This window comes from Hyperoodon ampullatus (assembly GCF_949752795.1).
Source record: "Hyperoodon ampullatus genome assembly, chromosome: 1".
NCBI classification, from domain to species: Eukaryota; Metazoa; Chordata; class Mammalia; order Artiodactyla; family Ziphiidae; genus Hyperoodon; species Hyperoodon ampullatus.
The window spans coordinates 198,357,375-198,371,612 of NC_136914.1; the positions used below are offsets into that span (position 1 = coordinate 198,357,375).

Below are 14,238 nucleotides of genomic sequence, written 5' to 3' on the forward strand. Positions count from 1 at the left end.
GTCCAGGAAGATCCCACATGTCCTAGAGCAACTAAGCCCGTGCTCCGCAATATGGGAAGTCTGTGCACCACAACAAAGAGTAGCCCCCGCTCACCACAACTAGAGGAAGCCCATGGGCAGCAACGAAGACCCAACATAGCCAAAAATAAATAAATAAATAAATAATTTTTTTAAAAATTACAAAATAAAAAAATATATATGACTGGCCTTAAAGGCCGGTCTCCCCTGCCAGGCTGTGAGAAGCAGAGCCACATCTGTAAGCCAGCACCTGTGAGGGTGCCTGGCACACAGTAGTTGCTCAGTAAATATAAGCTGAACTATCCTGCCCACGGAGCCTGGCTGCTGCCAGCACATCGCAGCCCAGGCCGGCGCATGCTCCCATCAGCCCCAAGCCTTCCTCGAGCCTCAGTGGGTCATGATCCAGAGGCTCCTCCACCACCCCAGGGGTCACCCTCCACCGTGTGATGAATCAAGAAGCCCCAGGGATGAGTAGACAGGGGCCTCACACCACAGCAGATTTCCTACGGATCCTGCTCTGTCCAGGCTCCTGGGCTCCCATCTTGTTTCCTTGGCTTGACTAGTAATAACTATACTATCACAGCCAAGCCAGCTCACTTAAGCCTCATAATACCACCTGGTTCAAAGGTTTGTTATCAGTCTTGATTTACAAATGAGGAAACTGAGGCATAAAGAATTTAAGTAACCAGCTCAAGTTCAGTCAGCTGGTAAGTAGGCTGAAAAGGCAAGACTTGAACCCTAGCACGTCTGACTCCAGGGCCCAGGTCTTTTTTTTTTTTTTTTTTACTTTTTAATTGCTATAAAATACACATAACAAAATTTACCATTTTAACCGTTTTTAAGTGCACAGCTCAGTAGTGTTAAGTACATTCACACTGTTGTACAACAGATCTCCAGAACTTTTTCATCCTGCAAAACTGAAACTCTGTACCTGTTCAACAGTAACTTCCCATTCCTCCCTCCCACAGCCCCCGGTAACCACCATTCTACTTTCTGTCTCTACGAATTTGACTACTCTGGGTACCTCAGATAAGGGGACTGGCTTATTTCACAATGTCCTCAAGGTTCATCCATGGTATAGCATGTGTCAGAATTTCCTTCCTTTTTAAGGCTGAATAATATTCCATTGTACGTCTACAAGTTTTGTTTATCCATTCGTCCATCAATGGACACTTGGGTTGCTTCCACCCTTTAGCTATCGTGAATAATCCCGCTATGAACATGAGTGTACAAATATCTTTGAGACGCTGCTTTCAATTCTTTTGGGTATATACCCAGAAGTGAACTTGCTGGATCATATGGTAATTCTATGTTTAAGTTTCCGAGGAACCTTCATACTGTTCTCCACAGCAGTCGCACCATTTTACATTCCCAGAAACAACACACAATGGTTTCAATTTCTCCACATCCTCGCCACCACTTGTCATTTCCCAGTTTTTTTATAGTAGCCATCCTAATGGGTGGGAGGTGATCAGAGCCCAGATCTTAACCCCAACTCCATGGTGCATTCTGTTCTGAGGCACGAACTGCACCTCCGTTCCTTCACCACTGAGGCCTGGCCTTGCTCTTGCCAATACCATTCTCAGGTCTGAGGCCCACCCCAAAACCACATCCCTACAGACAGGCCCCACTCCCTGGTGGCCACCAGGCCTCCATGTCCATTGCCTGCCAGCCCCCTCTCCACTCACTGCCCACCCCAGGCCCCTGAGAGGCCACCCACCAGCTAACTCCCTGGCCCTGACCTCAACCTGCAACACCACCTCCTTGCATCCCCCAACTCTGCTCACCACCTCCTACCCCTAGGCTGGACACCCCTCCCTGTGCCAGCCTGCAACTTGGGTCCGCCCTGTAAACACATGCAGGCAGGAATCAATCTTGGCCAATTTCCCTTTATGCCCTAGTGCTAAGCCCTGACAGAGGTTCTGTAGGTGTTAAATGAATGTCTGATGAATGAATGAATGAAGCCAAGCCTTATTAAGATGTGTGGAGCGGTAGTCAAATTTAAAAATTAAACACAGGGCTCCCCTGGTGGCACAGTGCTTAAGAATCCACCTGCCAGTGCAGGGGACACGGGTTCGAGCCCTGGTCCGGGAAGATCCCACATGCCGCGGAGCAACTAAGCCCCTGTGCCACAGCTACTGAGCCTGCGCTCTAGAGCCCGCGAGCCGCAACTACTGAAGCCCGCGCGCCTAGAGCCCGTGCTCCGCAACAAGAGAAGCCACCGCAATGAGAAACCTGCGCACCACAACCAGGAGTGGCCCCCGCTCGCCGCAGCTAGAGAAAGCCCAGTGCAGCAACGAAGACCCAACACAGCCAAAAATAATAAATAAATAAATTTATTTAAAAAAAAAAATTTAAACAGAAACACATCTCAAAGCCTCGAGACTCAGAGCATCACTTACCAGCTAGCTGTTTAACCCAAGGCAGACGGTTCCACCTCTCTTATCTTCTCCTCATCTACAAAGCAGGGGCAAGTGCAATAGACTCTTATCCCCCTTATCTGGGGGATCCACCACCACAGATTCAACCAACCGTAGATCAAAAATATTCCACACACAAAAAAAGATTCCATAAAGTTCCAAAAACCAAACTTGAATTTGCCCTGCTCTGGCAACTATCCACATATCATTTACGCTGTATTTACAACTATTTATATAGTATTTACCTCTTATTAGGTATTATAAGTAATCTAGAGATTATTTAAAGTATAGGAGAGGATGTGAGTAGGCTATACGCAAATAGTACGCCATTTTATATAAGGGACTTGAGCATCGGGAATTTTGGAACCTTATTTGGTGCTGGGTGGGTAGATGTCCAGGAACCAATCCCTCCGGGACCTGAGGGAGGACTGTAATGCCTTCCTCCCAGGACTGTTATGAGGAGTGAAAGAGTGACGTGGGTAAAGCATGTGGCTCGGAGCCTGGGCACAAAGTACGGATTCTGAATGGTGACCACCAACACCATCACAACTCCCTCCTTGATGCTCTCCATCTCTGCTCTTTGACCTGTCATAGGTCCTCCCCTCCCCAACCCACGCAGGGCTCGGGCTCCTCTTTTCCACAGTCGCCTCCCACCCCCTCTCCCCTGAGTGGGACTCCAGTCCACCTGCCCCTCTGCGAACACTCTCTGAGCGGCTCCCCTTGGAGCTCCTGCGCTTGTTCTCTCCTCCCGCAAACTTCCTCACCACCCACTCGCTCCCGACCATCTGCTTCCGCCTTCCACTTCTCCCAGGAAAGCGTTCTGCCCAGCTTTGCCAGTGACCCCCCAGTCGCAGTTCCAGAAGCGTTCCCTGGCCCTCATCCTCAGACAGACTGGCTGCTCTCCACACTGCTAACCCTCCCCCCACCATCTCCAGACGCCTTCTTTGGCTTTAGTAGTAACTGCATCGCCCAGGTTGCAATCCACAAACGTGGGGCCAAGGCTCCCCTGTGGACGGGAGCTCCTCCTGCCCCTCCCCCAGCTGCTGCCCCTCCCCCAGCTCCTCCCTGGTGGCCCCCCCTTCCTGCTGCCCTCTTAATGTGGGTGGAAGCCAAAGGCAGTCCTCCTGCGTCTTCAAAGGACGTACTTTCTTCACCAGGAAACCCCAGCACCAAGCAGTGTTCCTCAGATTGTGTCCTGGGCACCTCCCACATCTGAATCACCTGAATGGCCTTTGCCAAAGACCTGCTGACTCAGCAACCCTGGAATGGGCCTGGGGATCTGCATTTTATACCAGCTTCCCGGGAGATTTTTATTCCCAGTGACGTCTCTGTCCCACTGCCCTCGTGGGTCCCATTACTTCCCCAGGACACCCTCCCAACTGTCTCTCCAGCCTGAACACTCAACAGAGGGACCATCCCCTATTCCTACCTCTAGGGTCATTTTTTCACGTGGCTGTTTATTGGTAATTCAAACAAAAGAGGCAGAAGCTAACTTCATGGCTTCTCCTCCAGGATCAGCCACCCTCCCAAGTTTACTCTGCAAGATCATCCTCCCAGCCTCGGGCCATAGGGTCCCCTGTGACGTTCCCACTTGCTCCTTCTGCACCCTCTGCCTCCGTCCAGGCCTGCTTCCTCTCATGCCTTGGCCTCTGCTGTACCCTCCAAACTCTGTGAGGACTGTAACAGTTGCCTGCTGCTGTTATAACACATTGCCACATACTTAGTGGCTTAAAACAACACAAATTATCTTACGGTTCTGGAGATCGGAAGTCAGAAGTCAGTCTTGCTGGGTTAAAGTCAAGACACTCCCAGGGCTGCATTCTTTTCTGGAGGCTCTAGGGGACGATCCATCTCCTTGCCTCTTTCATTGAGAGGCCGCCTGCATTCTGTGGCTCATGGCCCCTTCTTGGCATCACTCCAATCTCTTGCTTCTGTCGTCATATTTCTCCTACTACTGACTCTGACCCTCCTGCCTCTCTCTCTCTAGGGACCCTTGTGATTATGTTGAGCCCACCCAGATAATCCAAAATCATCTCCCATTGCAAGATCCTTAACTTAACCACATCTGCGAAGTTTCTTTGGCCCTGTAAGGTAACATATTCATAGGTTCCAGGGATTAGGATGTGGACATCTTTGAGGACCATTATTCAGCCTATCACAATGACCATATTTTCTAAAGCAAGGATCAGAATCATGAAATGTCTTACCACAGGTTTAAAAAAAAAACAAAACTCATTGAACACACATTTTTTTTGAGCACCTACCATGTACGGGGCGATGGAAATACAAAGATACATGAGACACAGTCCCTGCCCTCAGGAAACTCAAAACCCAATGTACCCATCCAACAAACCACCTTCTTAAAAAGAAATAAGATTTTCTTCCCTACAGAAGAATTCCAATTAATAAATGTAGAACGAATGAGGGAAATAGAAAAGCAAAATTGGATAATAATGGTTGCAGGCAAGATCCGTTAATGAATGTTAAAATTAGTAGGTGAGAATTTGAGGGCAAAAAGGATATTACATACTCTCAAAGTTATCTCCCCCTGCAAATATTTATTAATTGCAAATGGAAAGATAATGTTTATAGTGGAGAAACCTGGCAGACACCATCTTAACCAAGAGATCAAGGTCAACATCATCAGCAATGACACATATCAATGTCATCTACTCTCTGATAGGATGCTCTGGGAAGGGCACATCACCTCTGTGGCATTCTTGCCAAAAATGCATAACCTGAATCCAATCATGAAAAAACACCAGAGAAACACAAACCGAAGAGCAGTCTACAAAATAACTAACCAGCACTTTTTACAAATGTCAAGGTAACAAAGAACAAGGAAAGACTAAGGAACTGTCACAGGCTGAAGAAGACTAAGGAGAAATGACAATTAAATGCAATGTGGGATCCTGGATTGGGTCCTGTAATAGAAAAAGGACATTGGTGGAAAAAAAACTAGTGAAATGCAAATGAAGTCTATAGCTCAGCTAACAGTATTGTACCAATGTTTATTTCTTGGTTTTGATCATCGTGCTATGATTAAGAAAGATGTTAACATTAGGGGAAGCTGGGTGAAGGGTGTATGGGAATTCTCTCTGTACTATTTTTGCAACTTTTCTGTAAGTCTAAAATTGTTTTAAAATAAAAGTTTTTAAAAAAATTTTTTAAAGAACAAAAATACAGCAGTGATAGAAAAACTACTGTCAGAAATCACAGTCACCATAACCAACTGGTCTCCCCACCACCAACCAGTTGGTCTCTCCCTCCATTTATTGTCCATACCAAAGCCAGGAAACAGAATATCTTAAAACACCATTTTGCACTTGTTACTCTCCACTCAAAACCCCTGGAGGCAAGTGCTTAAAGGGTCTTGTCAACGGGACATGGGAGCACCTTGAAGAGGTCCCACTGGCCAAATGTGGGACACTCTGAACATCAAAATAATGTAGTAACATTATTACAAATTATAACCCAATGAATAAAATAATAATCCGCAAGTCCATGCTGTTACAAACAATCAGGCAAACAACAAACAGATGGAAGAGAAGGTAAAGTTCTTTCTTACGGTAGAACGCCAACTAATAAATAGAGAAGAAATGGTGGAGTTACAAATTTCTCATCAGTGGAACCAAAACTAGTGAATGAAAGTTTGATGAGTAGGATATTTACATGGCCTCGAAGTATCTCCCTGCAAGTCAATTATTAATAGCAAAGGGGAAAATAGTAACTTTTCAGCAGAGAAGCCTGACTGACACCAAATTACCAAGTAATCAAAGCTAAAATCACCAATATTGGGACAAACTGACATCATGTGTCTTCTGACACGACCCACTGAGAAGGGCACAACGTTGCTTATTTAGCATTCCTGCCAAAAATGCATAACCTGAACGCAATCATGAGAAAAAAGCAGATGAAGCCAAATTGAGGGACATTCTACAAAATAACTGGCCAGTATTCTTCAAAAATGTTAAGGTCAAGAAAAACAAAGAAAGGCTAAGGAACTGGTCCAAATTAACAGAGAATAAAGAGCCATGACAAGTAGATGCCATGTGTGATCCCGGACAGGATTCTGAACCTGAACAAAACAATAGCTACAAAAGACATTATTGGCACAATTGATGAAATTCTAAAATGAACCATGGAATAGATAATAGTATTGTATCGACATTAAATTTGCTAATTTTCATAGACTTATTGTCGTTAGAAAAATACACACCGAAGCATTTAGAGGAAAAAAGTTATGCCTCCAATCTATTCTTAAATGGTTCAGGAATAAAAGGTGTGTGTGCGTGTGTGTGTGTATAATATATGAGAAAGCAAAGATGGCAAAATATAAACAATTGAGTCTGGATAAGGGATATACTTTTGTTGCAACTTTTCTGTAAGTTTGAAATTATAACAAAATTTAAAATTACAGTGAACACAAGGAATCTTTTTGGGTGATGAAAATATTCTAAAATTGGACTGTGGTGATGTTTGCACAACTAGATTTGTTAAACATCACTGAATAGTAAAAAAAAAATTTAATATAAAATTTTACACACACACACACACACACACACCCTCGGATGGCTCCCCATTCCCCAGCCACATGGCCTGAGCCTACCCGTTACTTTAATCTCCTCTCTCAGAACTCACCAGAACAAACGTTCACGCTACCAGCTAGATCTCCTTCCCAAATGTACGGCACTCACCTCTGGATGCCCCCAGATTCCCTTGCCCTGGCTTCACTGCTCACTCACCTAATTCCTGCCCAACCTTCAAGGCCCAGTTCAAATCCCACCTCCCAATCACTGTAGGGATACAACTCCTCCTCCATGTCTCACTCCCATCTCCTCATCTCTAACACTGATGGAGTACTTTCTACGTGCCAACGTTATTCTAACCACGCTACATGGACAATTTCATTTGAACTCACAGCCCTACAAGGTAAATGCTACGTTGCTCCCATTTTACAGATGAGGAAACTGAGTCACTCATGAGTCAGCCAAGATCTCTCAGGTGGTAGTTGATGAAGGCGGGATTCAAACCGGGCCATTCTCGCAGCAAAGGCTGCGCTGGTAGCCGCTGTGCTCTACGTCCCTACGGGCATCCTTACACATTTGTTCTTTCGCAGACAGACCTTTCTCCCCACCAGGCCGCAAGCTCCCAGAGGAGCGAGTCCATACCCTGGACCTCTGCAGACACTCTGCACATGGCAGGTGCCCAACAGCTGTTTGTCCACGGCAGGCTGGGATCCAGAGAGAAGGGGAGGGAGTCTCGAGCTCAAAAAGAGGAGCCAGTTCTCCACCCCGAGCACAGCGCAGTTCCCTGGCTACTGCCCAAGGCCCGGCCGTCATCTGCTCTGGGTAATAAGTATTTGTATGGCGATAATTACAGCATTTGGGAAGAAAATCCCATTAAGCAAGAGCCCTGCCGAGCTGCTAATGCCGGCACAGAACTGAGACAGCAGCTCCGCCAAGCCCCCGTCTGCTCCCAATAACGCGGGGGCCGCCTGTCCCCGCCGCCCTTCAGCCGGCCCCCAAAGAGCACAGCCGCCCCTGCTGTCAGCCGCGGGCAGCCTGGGCCACCGCAGCCAGCCCCCTGCCTCCGAGAGGGGGCACCGAGAAAGGGGCAGCTCGGTCTCCGTGTGCCCCAAGGTTCCCCGGGGATCCAGAGCGCCCAGTGGCTGCCTGATGAGGGAATAGAGAGCAGGGCCATGCTGGGATCCGGCCTTGAGTGGCGCCCAAGTTCCTTTCACGGCCCTGCAACTCTCTGTCACCTAATAACAATAATAATACTACCATTTACTGGGCACGTGCTGTGTGCCAGGCCCGGTGCAAAGTGCTTCTCCCAGCATCACCACATTTAATCCTTAGGACCACCCTCTGAAGCAGGTCCTGTCATCATCCCCATTTTATGGGCAAGGAAATGGGGGCCTGAGAAGTCACACTTTCCTCCAGAGCACTTATCCCAGTTTGCAATTACGTGATTCTCCTCCTATTGTGTCATTCATCTCCATCCCTCCTGCTGGACTAAAACTCGGAGAGAGAGGTGCGGTTTCCATTTCTGTCCGGGACTATTCAATCGGCACCATGCAGACCTTCAAGAGACAGCTATCTGTTGAATGAGTGATTTAAACCCCATACCTTGCCCAAGGTCCCCCCAGCTGCTGAATGGCAGAGAGGGGCTAAAAAGCCAAGCAGTCTGGCTCCAGAGCCATCCACCCTGCCGAGACTCCCCGCATGACACTGACCTGTGCCTTGTCTCCAAACCCTAAGGGATGCGGGACAGTCCAGGGAAGGAGCGTTCTGAGAGCCAGACCCCAGCTTGCAGTCCGGCCAACACTCAAATGCTTGCCCCCCACCGCTCTCTCTCCTGCCCCACCGGAACCCTCAAGCCTTTAGCCTGAGCTTCTCAAATAATAAAAATAAGAGTCACAAAGCACGTTCACACACATAGAATGAGTGAATCCTGGCAAAAACCCTATGAGGTAGTAGGTATCACTCTCCCCGGAGGCAGAACACCCACCATGTGCCAAACACGCCCGCAGGCCCTCTACATGCATGCACTCACTTAGTCCTCACCATCAACCTGCAACTGTCATCCCCTTTTACAGATGGGGAAACTGGGTCTTAGGTCACATGGAGGGGCAGCACCGGGCCATACCACCAGTCACTCAGAGCCCAGCAATAAGCCCAGTGCACCTGCTACTAGAGACACGAGCTTCTCTAGGAGGCAACTCCTCCTGTACCACGTGGGTCTCTACTGCAGGAGCCCATCGAGTCCTGCTCAGAGAGCCCAGGCCGGCCAGGCCCCGGTGGCAGACGTGGCTTCTGTCTGGCCCTCTGACCCCTCTCACCACAGCCACCATCCAATCATTGTTTGGAATTCCAACCAGGCTCCCAGACAATCAGCCTGGGGGTGCCCTGGGCAGCCTTCCTTGGTCAAAACCACCCACCCCCGTTGAACAGGGCCTCCAGACTCGGGGCTAAGCTGGGAGAAGGCATGGGCTTCCCAGGCCTCAGCAGCGGGCAGGGAGCTAGGGCAGTGGACAAACTGGCCAGGAGGCAAGGGGACATACCGAGGAAGGCAGGAGTGTAGGCCCCCACGGCCCAAAGAGCAGCAGAAAGTGCTGGACCTGGAGGCAAACAGAAGCCAGCAGGCCTCCCAGGGCCCTCTCTCCGTCCTCAGGCCTCTCTCCTCTCTGCATCCTACACCCACAAGGGGCATCCAAGGCAAGCCTGGAATACAAGTGTCCAGGGTAGAGGGGAGAAGTGGTGTCCACACATACTGCACTCTCTCATCACACTCTCCTGAACACTCTAGTCCAAAAGACTTTTTAAATTAGAAAAAAAAAAAAATCCAACTGAAAGGTCCTTGAGTGGAAGAAAAAAACGATAGTGGCCATGGCTGGGCCCCTCTGAGTCTGGGCCCTGCCAAGAGATAAGCCCCCAGGCCTCCTCTACCACACTCCCAACCTTGCCCTGGACTTCAGTTGTTCCACTGCAGTGAATTATTCAGCATCCCTTCTCCACCCGCCCAACAGCCCCACAGTCCCTCTGGCTGAACCAATTTCCTCAACAGCTCTGGAGCCTGCACAGCCTCTTCCCAGAAGTGCCTGTAGCAAACTAGTGACAATTTCTTCCCACTTGCGGAGATGGGCTGGACCCGGAGTTACGGAATATATCATCATAAAGTTGCTGGGCCTCACAGGCTGCCAGAGAAACTGCCCAGAAGACAAAAGGCGAACGAATGCACAGCTGCGGTCTATAAAAATTTCACAGCCTCGGAAGAAGCCACTGTTTCAGGCTCTGATACTGCACGACACCCATATTGATTAGAGACAGCATATGCCACAGTTATTTTGAGCCTGCCCAAGGCCTCTTTTCAGGATGTTCTTTTCCTCTTCAAATGGCTCTTTTGCGGCCTGCCTGTTGAAAACGCAGGCTCCCTCTGCTTTCTCCAGCCTTTCCCAATCCAAGAAGTTTTGCACACAGCAAAGGTCAGACCTGATGACTTACCCCTGGATCTGAACCCTGAAGTCTCTAAAGGAAAAAATCCAGATAGAGAAAGGCCTTCCTGACCCTTCCCAACCTTCCCAGTCTCAAATCCCATCACATCCCACTCCACAGCATGTTTCAGCCCCGGGGCAAAGCTGGTCTGTTCTCCCAGCAGGCCGGCCACACTCACATCTTCAAGCTTTTTGCTCCTGCATGCCCTGTCTGGGCTGCCTGCCCTCTCTACTTGGCAAAATCCAACCCAACCACTGTTGAGTCCCAAAGTACCTTCATAAAATGGTAGGTATTGAAGCTCCTTCACCCCAAAAAAGGGCTTCTAATCCCAAAGCTTCCTCCCCACAGCCCCATTACACTGCCAGAGCTTACAGTTAGGTGCCCCTGCCCAGTCCTCTCAACTGTACATCCCTTAAGGGCAGGGACTTGCTCACTCCCAGATGGAGCCTCAGCACCCAGGGCAGTTATGGGTTCCACAAACACTTGCTGAATTACGTAACAAGACTCTTCTCCTGATCCTATTATAATAATGGCTCTCACTTAGCAAGCATCATAATGTACCAAGAACTTCCCATACATTCCCTTCAGTCCTCACAAGAACCAGAGACCTTACGTATCAGCAGCCTCATTTTCCTGATAGAAAGCAACTAAGGCTCAGAGAAGTTAAGTCACTTGCCCAAGGTCACACAGCAAATAACTGACTTTATACCAGGAAATTTCACTTCCATCTCACTCTGATTGCAAAAGAGCTCAAGAGTTCATCAAAGTCAAAACAGACACTACCCTCAAAACTAAAGGTGGAGAGAGAGCAAGAAATGAAATGACTTCAAAATTCAGATCCAAAAGCAAAGGAGAGGGGCTAAAATTCTCAGACCTAGGCCACTACCAGGGTAACAGCTGCAGGAGAAATGCCCCGAGGACAAGGCAAAGGAACAGAGATGAGGTCCAGAGGGAACATGGAGGGTGACCCTGCAGCCTCAGGGGTCCTTTAGACAGATTTCTGACCCTCCGTCCCTCTCCAGGGCCACACAGGATCCCCAAGGAATCTCTGTTCCAACCTCTCCCCATGCAGTGCCACAACACACACACACACACACACACACACACACACACACTCTGATTCCCATCTAGATTGCATCTAGATTGCAAACTCCCTGAAACCTCCACGGGAATTTTTCAGTCTCAGCCAAGAAGAGTCTGGGGCAAATGTGCGAATTGCTGACCTTGGTACGGAGTTTGATCCAGGAGACAGTTCTTCCCAGGGTCAGATTTCTGCCTCTGACCAGCTGAGAGTCATGAAAATGTGCTCAAAAGTTCTCGAAATCTGTACGCCTTTCCTGAGAGCCACTGCAGGGACCCAGGAGTGTGAGAAGAAGAAGGCAGATTTCAAAGGGGCCAGCAGCCTCCTCCGAAGTCCAGCTCAAAAATCCCCCAAGGCAGCCACCTCTGCAAGCGGCACAAAGGCCCTTCATGAGGGATTTCCCTAGCAGCGCAGTGGTTAAGAATCCGCCTGCCAATGCAGGGGACACGGGTTCAAGCCCTGGTCTGGGAAGATCCCACGTGCCGTGGAGCAACTGAGCCCGTGAGCCACAACTACTGAGCCTGCGCTCTAGAGCCTGTGAGCCACAACTAGCGAAGCCCATGTGCCTAGAGCCCATGCCCCGCAACAAGAGAAGCCACCACCATGAGAAGCCCTGCGCCGCAACGAAGAGTAGCCCCTGCTCGCCGTAACTAGAGAAAGCCCGCACGCAGCAACGAAAACCCAACGCAGCCAAAAAATAAATTAATAAATAATAAAAATTTTTAAATAAAAGGCCCTGCATGAGACCAAAAATCTACACACACAGCCCATGTACATGGGCTCTCCCAGGCTCACACTACTGAGGTGACACCACAGATACCAGGAATTCATGCAAACACACACTCTGCAAGAGAATCTGGGAAAACAAATTATATATGTCTATAAACACACACACATGCTAATCCCACCCCCCACCACACACACACACATTCTACAAAGCTTGGTGAGTCTAGAAAGGGTCAAGTTTTCTCAAGAATTTAGAAGTGAGCGACAACAGGGTAAGAGAAATGATGGTTTTTATGAATTATCATGGTCAATATCTTTAACCTCGTATCTCCCACTCCAAGCTCCTGACCTCTCAGCATTATTCATGGGCTCCTTGTCCAGGTCATATCTACCCCTCTCTGGGTGCTGAATGTAACATACCCCAAGGCTCAAACCCAAATCCCTCAGGTCCACTGTCTGCCTGGGTTGGGGATGGCTGGATGTTCAGTGGGGGACAAATGCCTCACATCTGGAAGGAAAAAATTCTTAAGGCTCTGGGGCAAACAATGGGGAGAAAGGGGGAGACTAGGACCTTCAACTCCATCCCATCCTGCTGCCCATCCCCAGCCTACAAGCCCTCAAGAGCCCAAATGCACACCTCCCACTCAGAACACAGCCCAAGCCCCATGTGCCCAAAAGGAGACACGGTGCCTGGTGAGTGTGAGCTTCCCTCCTGGGTGCCAGGAAGGCTTTCTGGCACCAATTCCCAGGCACCCTGGAGAAATAAAGTGCTGGCACAGTGGGAAGGCCTGCCGTGCTGAGCGCAGGGTGCAGGTGTGAGGATGGGAGCTGGCAGCCCCGCGAGGGCCCTCTGAATCCCAGGAAAGGGAAACATTGGCACTCCTGGCTCGGGAAGGACCCTAGCAAGCACTGACTCATTTATTGGCTGCAGAGCCCAGGCCCCTACGGTCCTGTCCCCACCTTTAGCCCTGAATTGCACCGGGGTGGGAGGGCAACCTCGAGGCTCCCAGCGGGCTGCGGATGAGGGCCATACTCACAGGCGCTCCGTGTTCCGTGGAATGTTCTTGGGGACGGCCTGCAGCCCCGTGCCGTGGCAGTCCACCGTGGTGCCGGTGCAGGTGCAGAGGGCGGGGCACGCCGTGGCACCCAGGCGCCACGCGGCTGCCCACAGCAGCAGCCAGAGATCGGGCCGGACAAGCCCCGCCGAGGGCCCCCTCCAGGGCGTCAGCGCCATGGTGCCCTCACCGCGTCCCGCTTGCTTGCCAGACGGCGGCAGCCGCTTACCATCCCCGTCCGGGGTGGCCTCCAGGTGCAGTCTCGGGGCAGAGCCACCGAAGAGACCGCGGGTTTGTACGCTGCGCCCTTGTGGGCTGGGTGGCACCTTGCTCCTCCAAGCGACGGCGCCTGTGCGCGGACGAAGGGAGGGCGCCTCGGGCGGAGGGCGCTCGGCTCCTCTCCGGTTTCTCGCGGGCTGCGTCTCCCTCCCTCTCTCCAGCTCCCAACTGACTGCTGCGAGGAGGAAAATGGGCAGGCCCGCGCGCGCACGCACCCCGCGCGCACGCACACACACACACACATTCACACTCACACCCGCACGCTCGCTCCCACCCAGCAGTCATCCATCAATCGAAAAGCGCACAACCGGAGCCAGACTCCTCCCCCCCTCCCCGCCCCCGCCTCCCGACGACCACTCGGCTGCCGCCGCTAGCCGCGTACACGTTCAAAGGTGGAACCTCCGAAAGCGGGCAGGGGCTGCGGGGGGAGGGGAGCCCACAGTTGGACCCGTCAGGTCGCGACCCTCTCCAGCTCTCCCTATACACACACACACACACACACACACACACACACAGCGAGGATGCGCACACTTAGACGCACGCACCCGGCTCCCGAAGTCCCAGCTGCTGGTCCAGAGAGGGGTGAGGGGATCTTATTTTGCTGCCTGGACCCCTTCCCCAGGCCACAGACACGCTCTCCCCGACGGCTGAAACGGTTCTAG

At 50.5% G+C, this 14,238-nt stretch overlaps 1 protein-coding gene across 1 annotated transcript in view; it reads right to left on the reverse strand.

Moving 5' to 3' along the window:
* The window catches only part of SLIT1 (slit guidance ligand 1), a gene marked incomplete at its 3' end in the record, with an annotated part of 170,247 nt that extends 156,442 nt beyond the window's left edge, over positions 1-13,805 (reverse strand). The window contains exon 1 of the mRNA XM_079712349.1: positions 13,280-13,805. Within this exon, the coding sequence (XP_079568475.1) occupies positions 13,280-13,476 (197 nt within the window). The 5' untranslated portion in view covers positions 13,477-13,805. The remainder of the gene's footprint in view (positions 1-13,279) is intronic.
* Between the last annotated feature and the right edge of the window lie 433 nt (positions 13,806-14,238).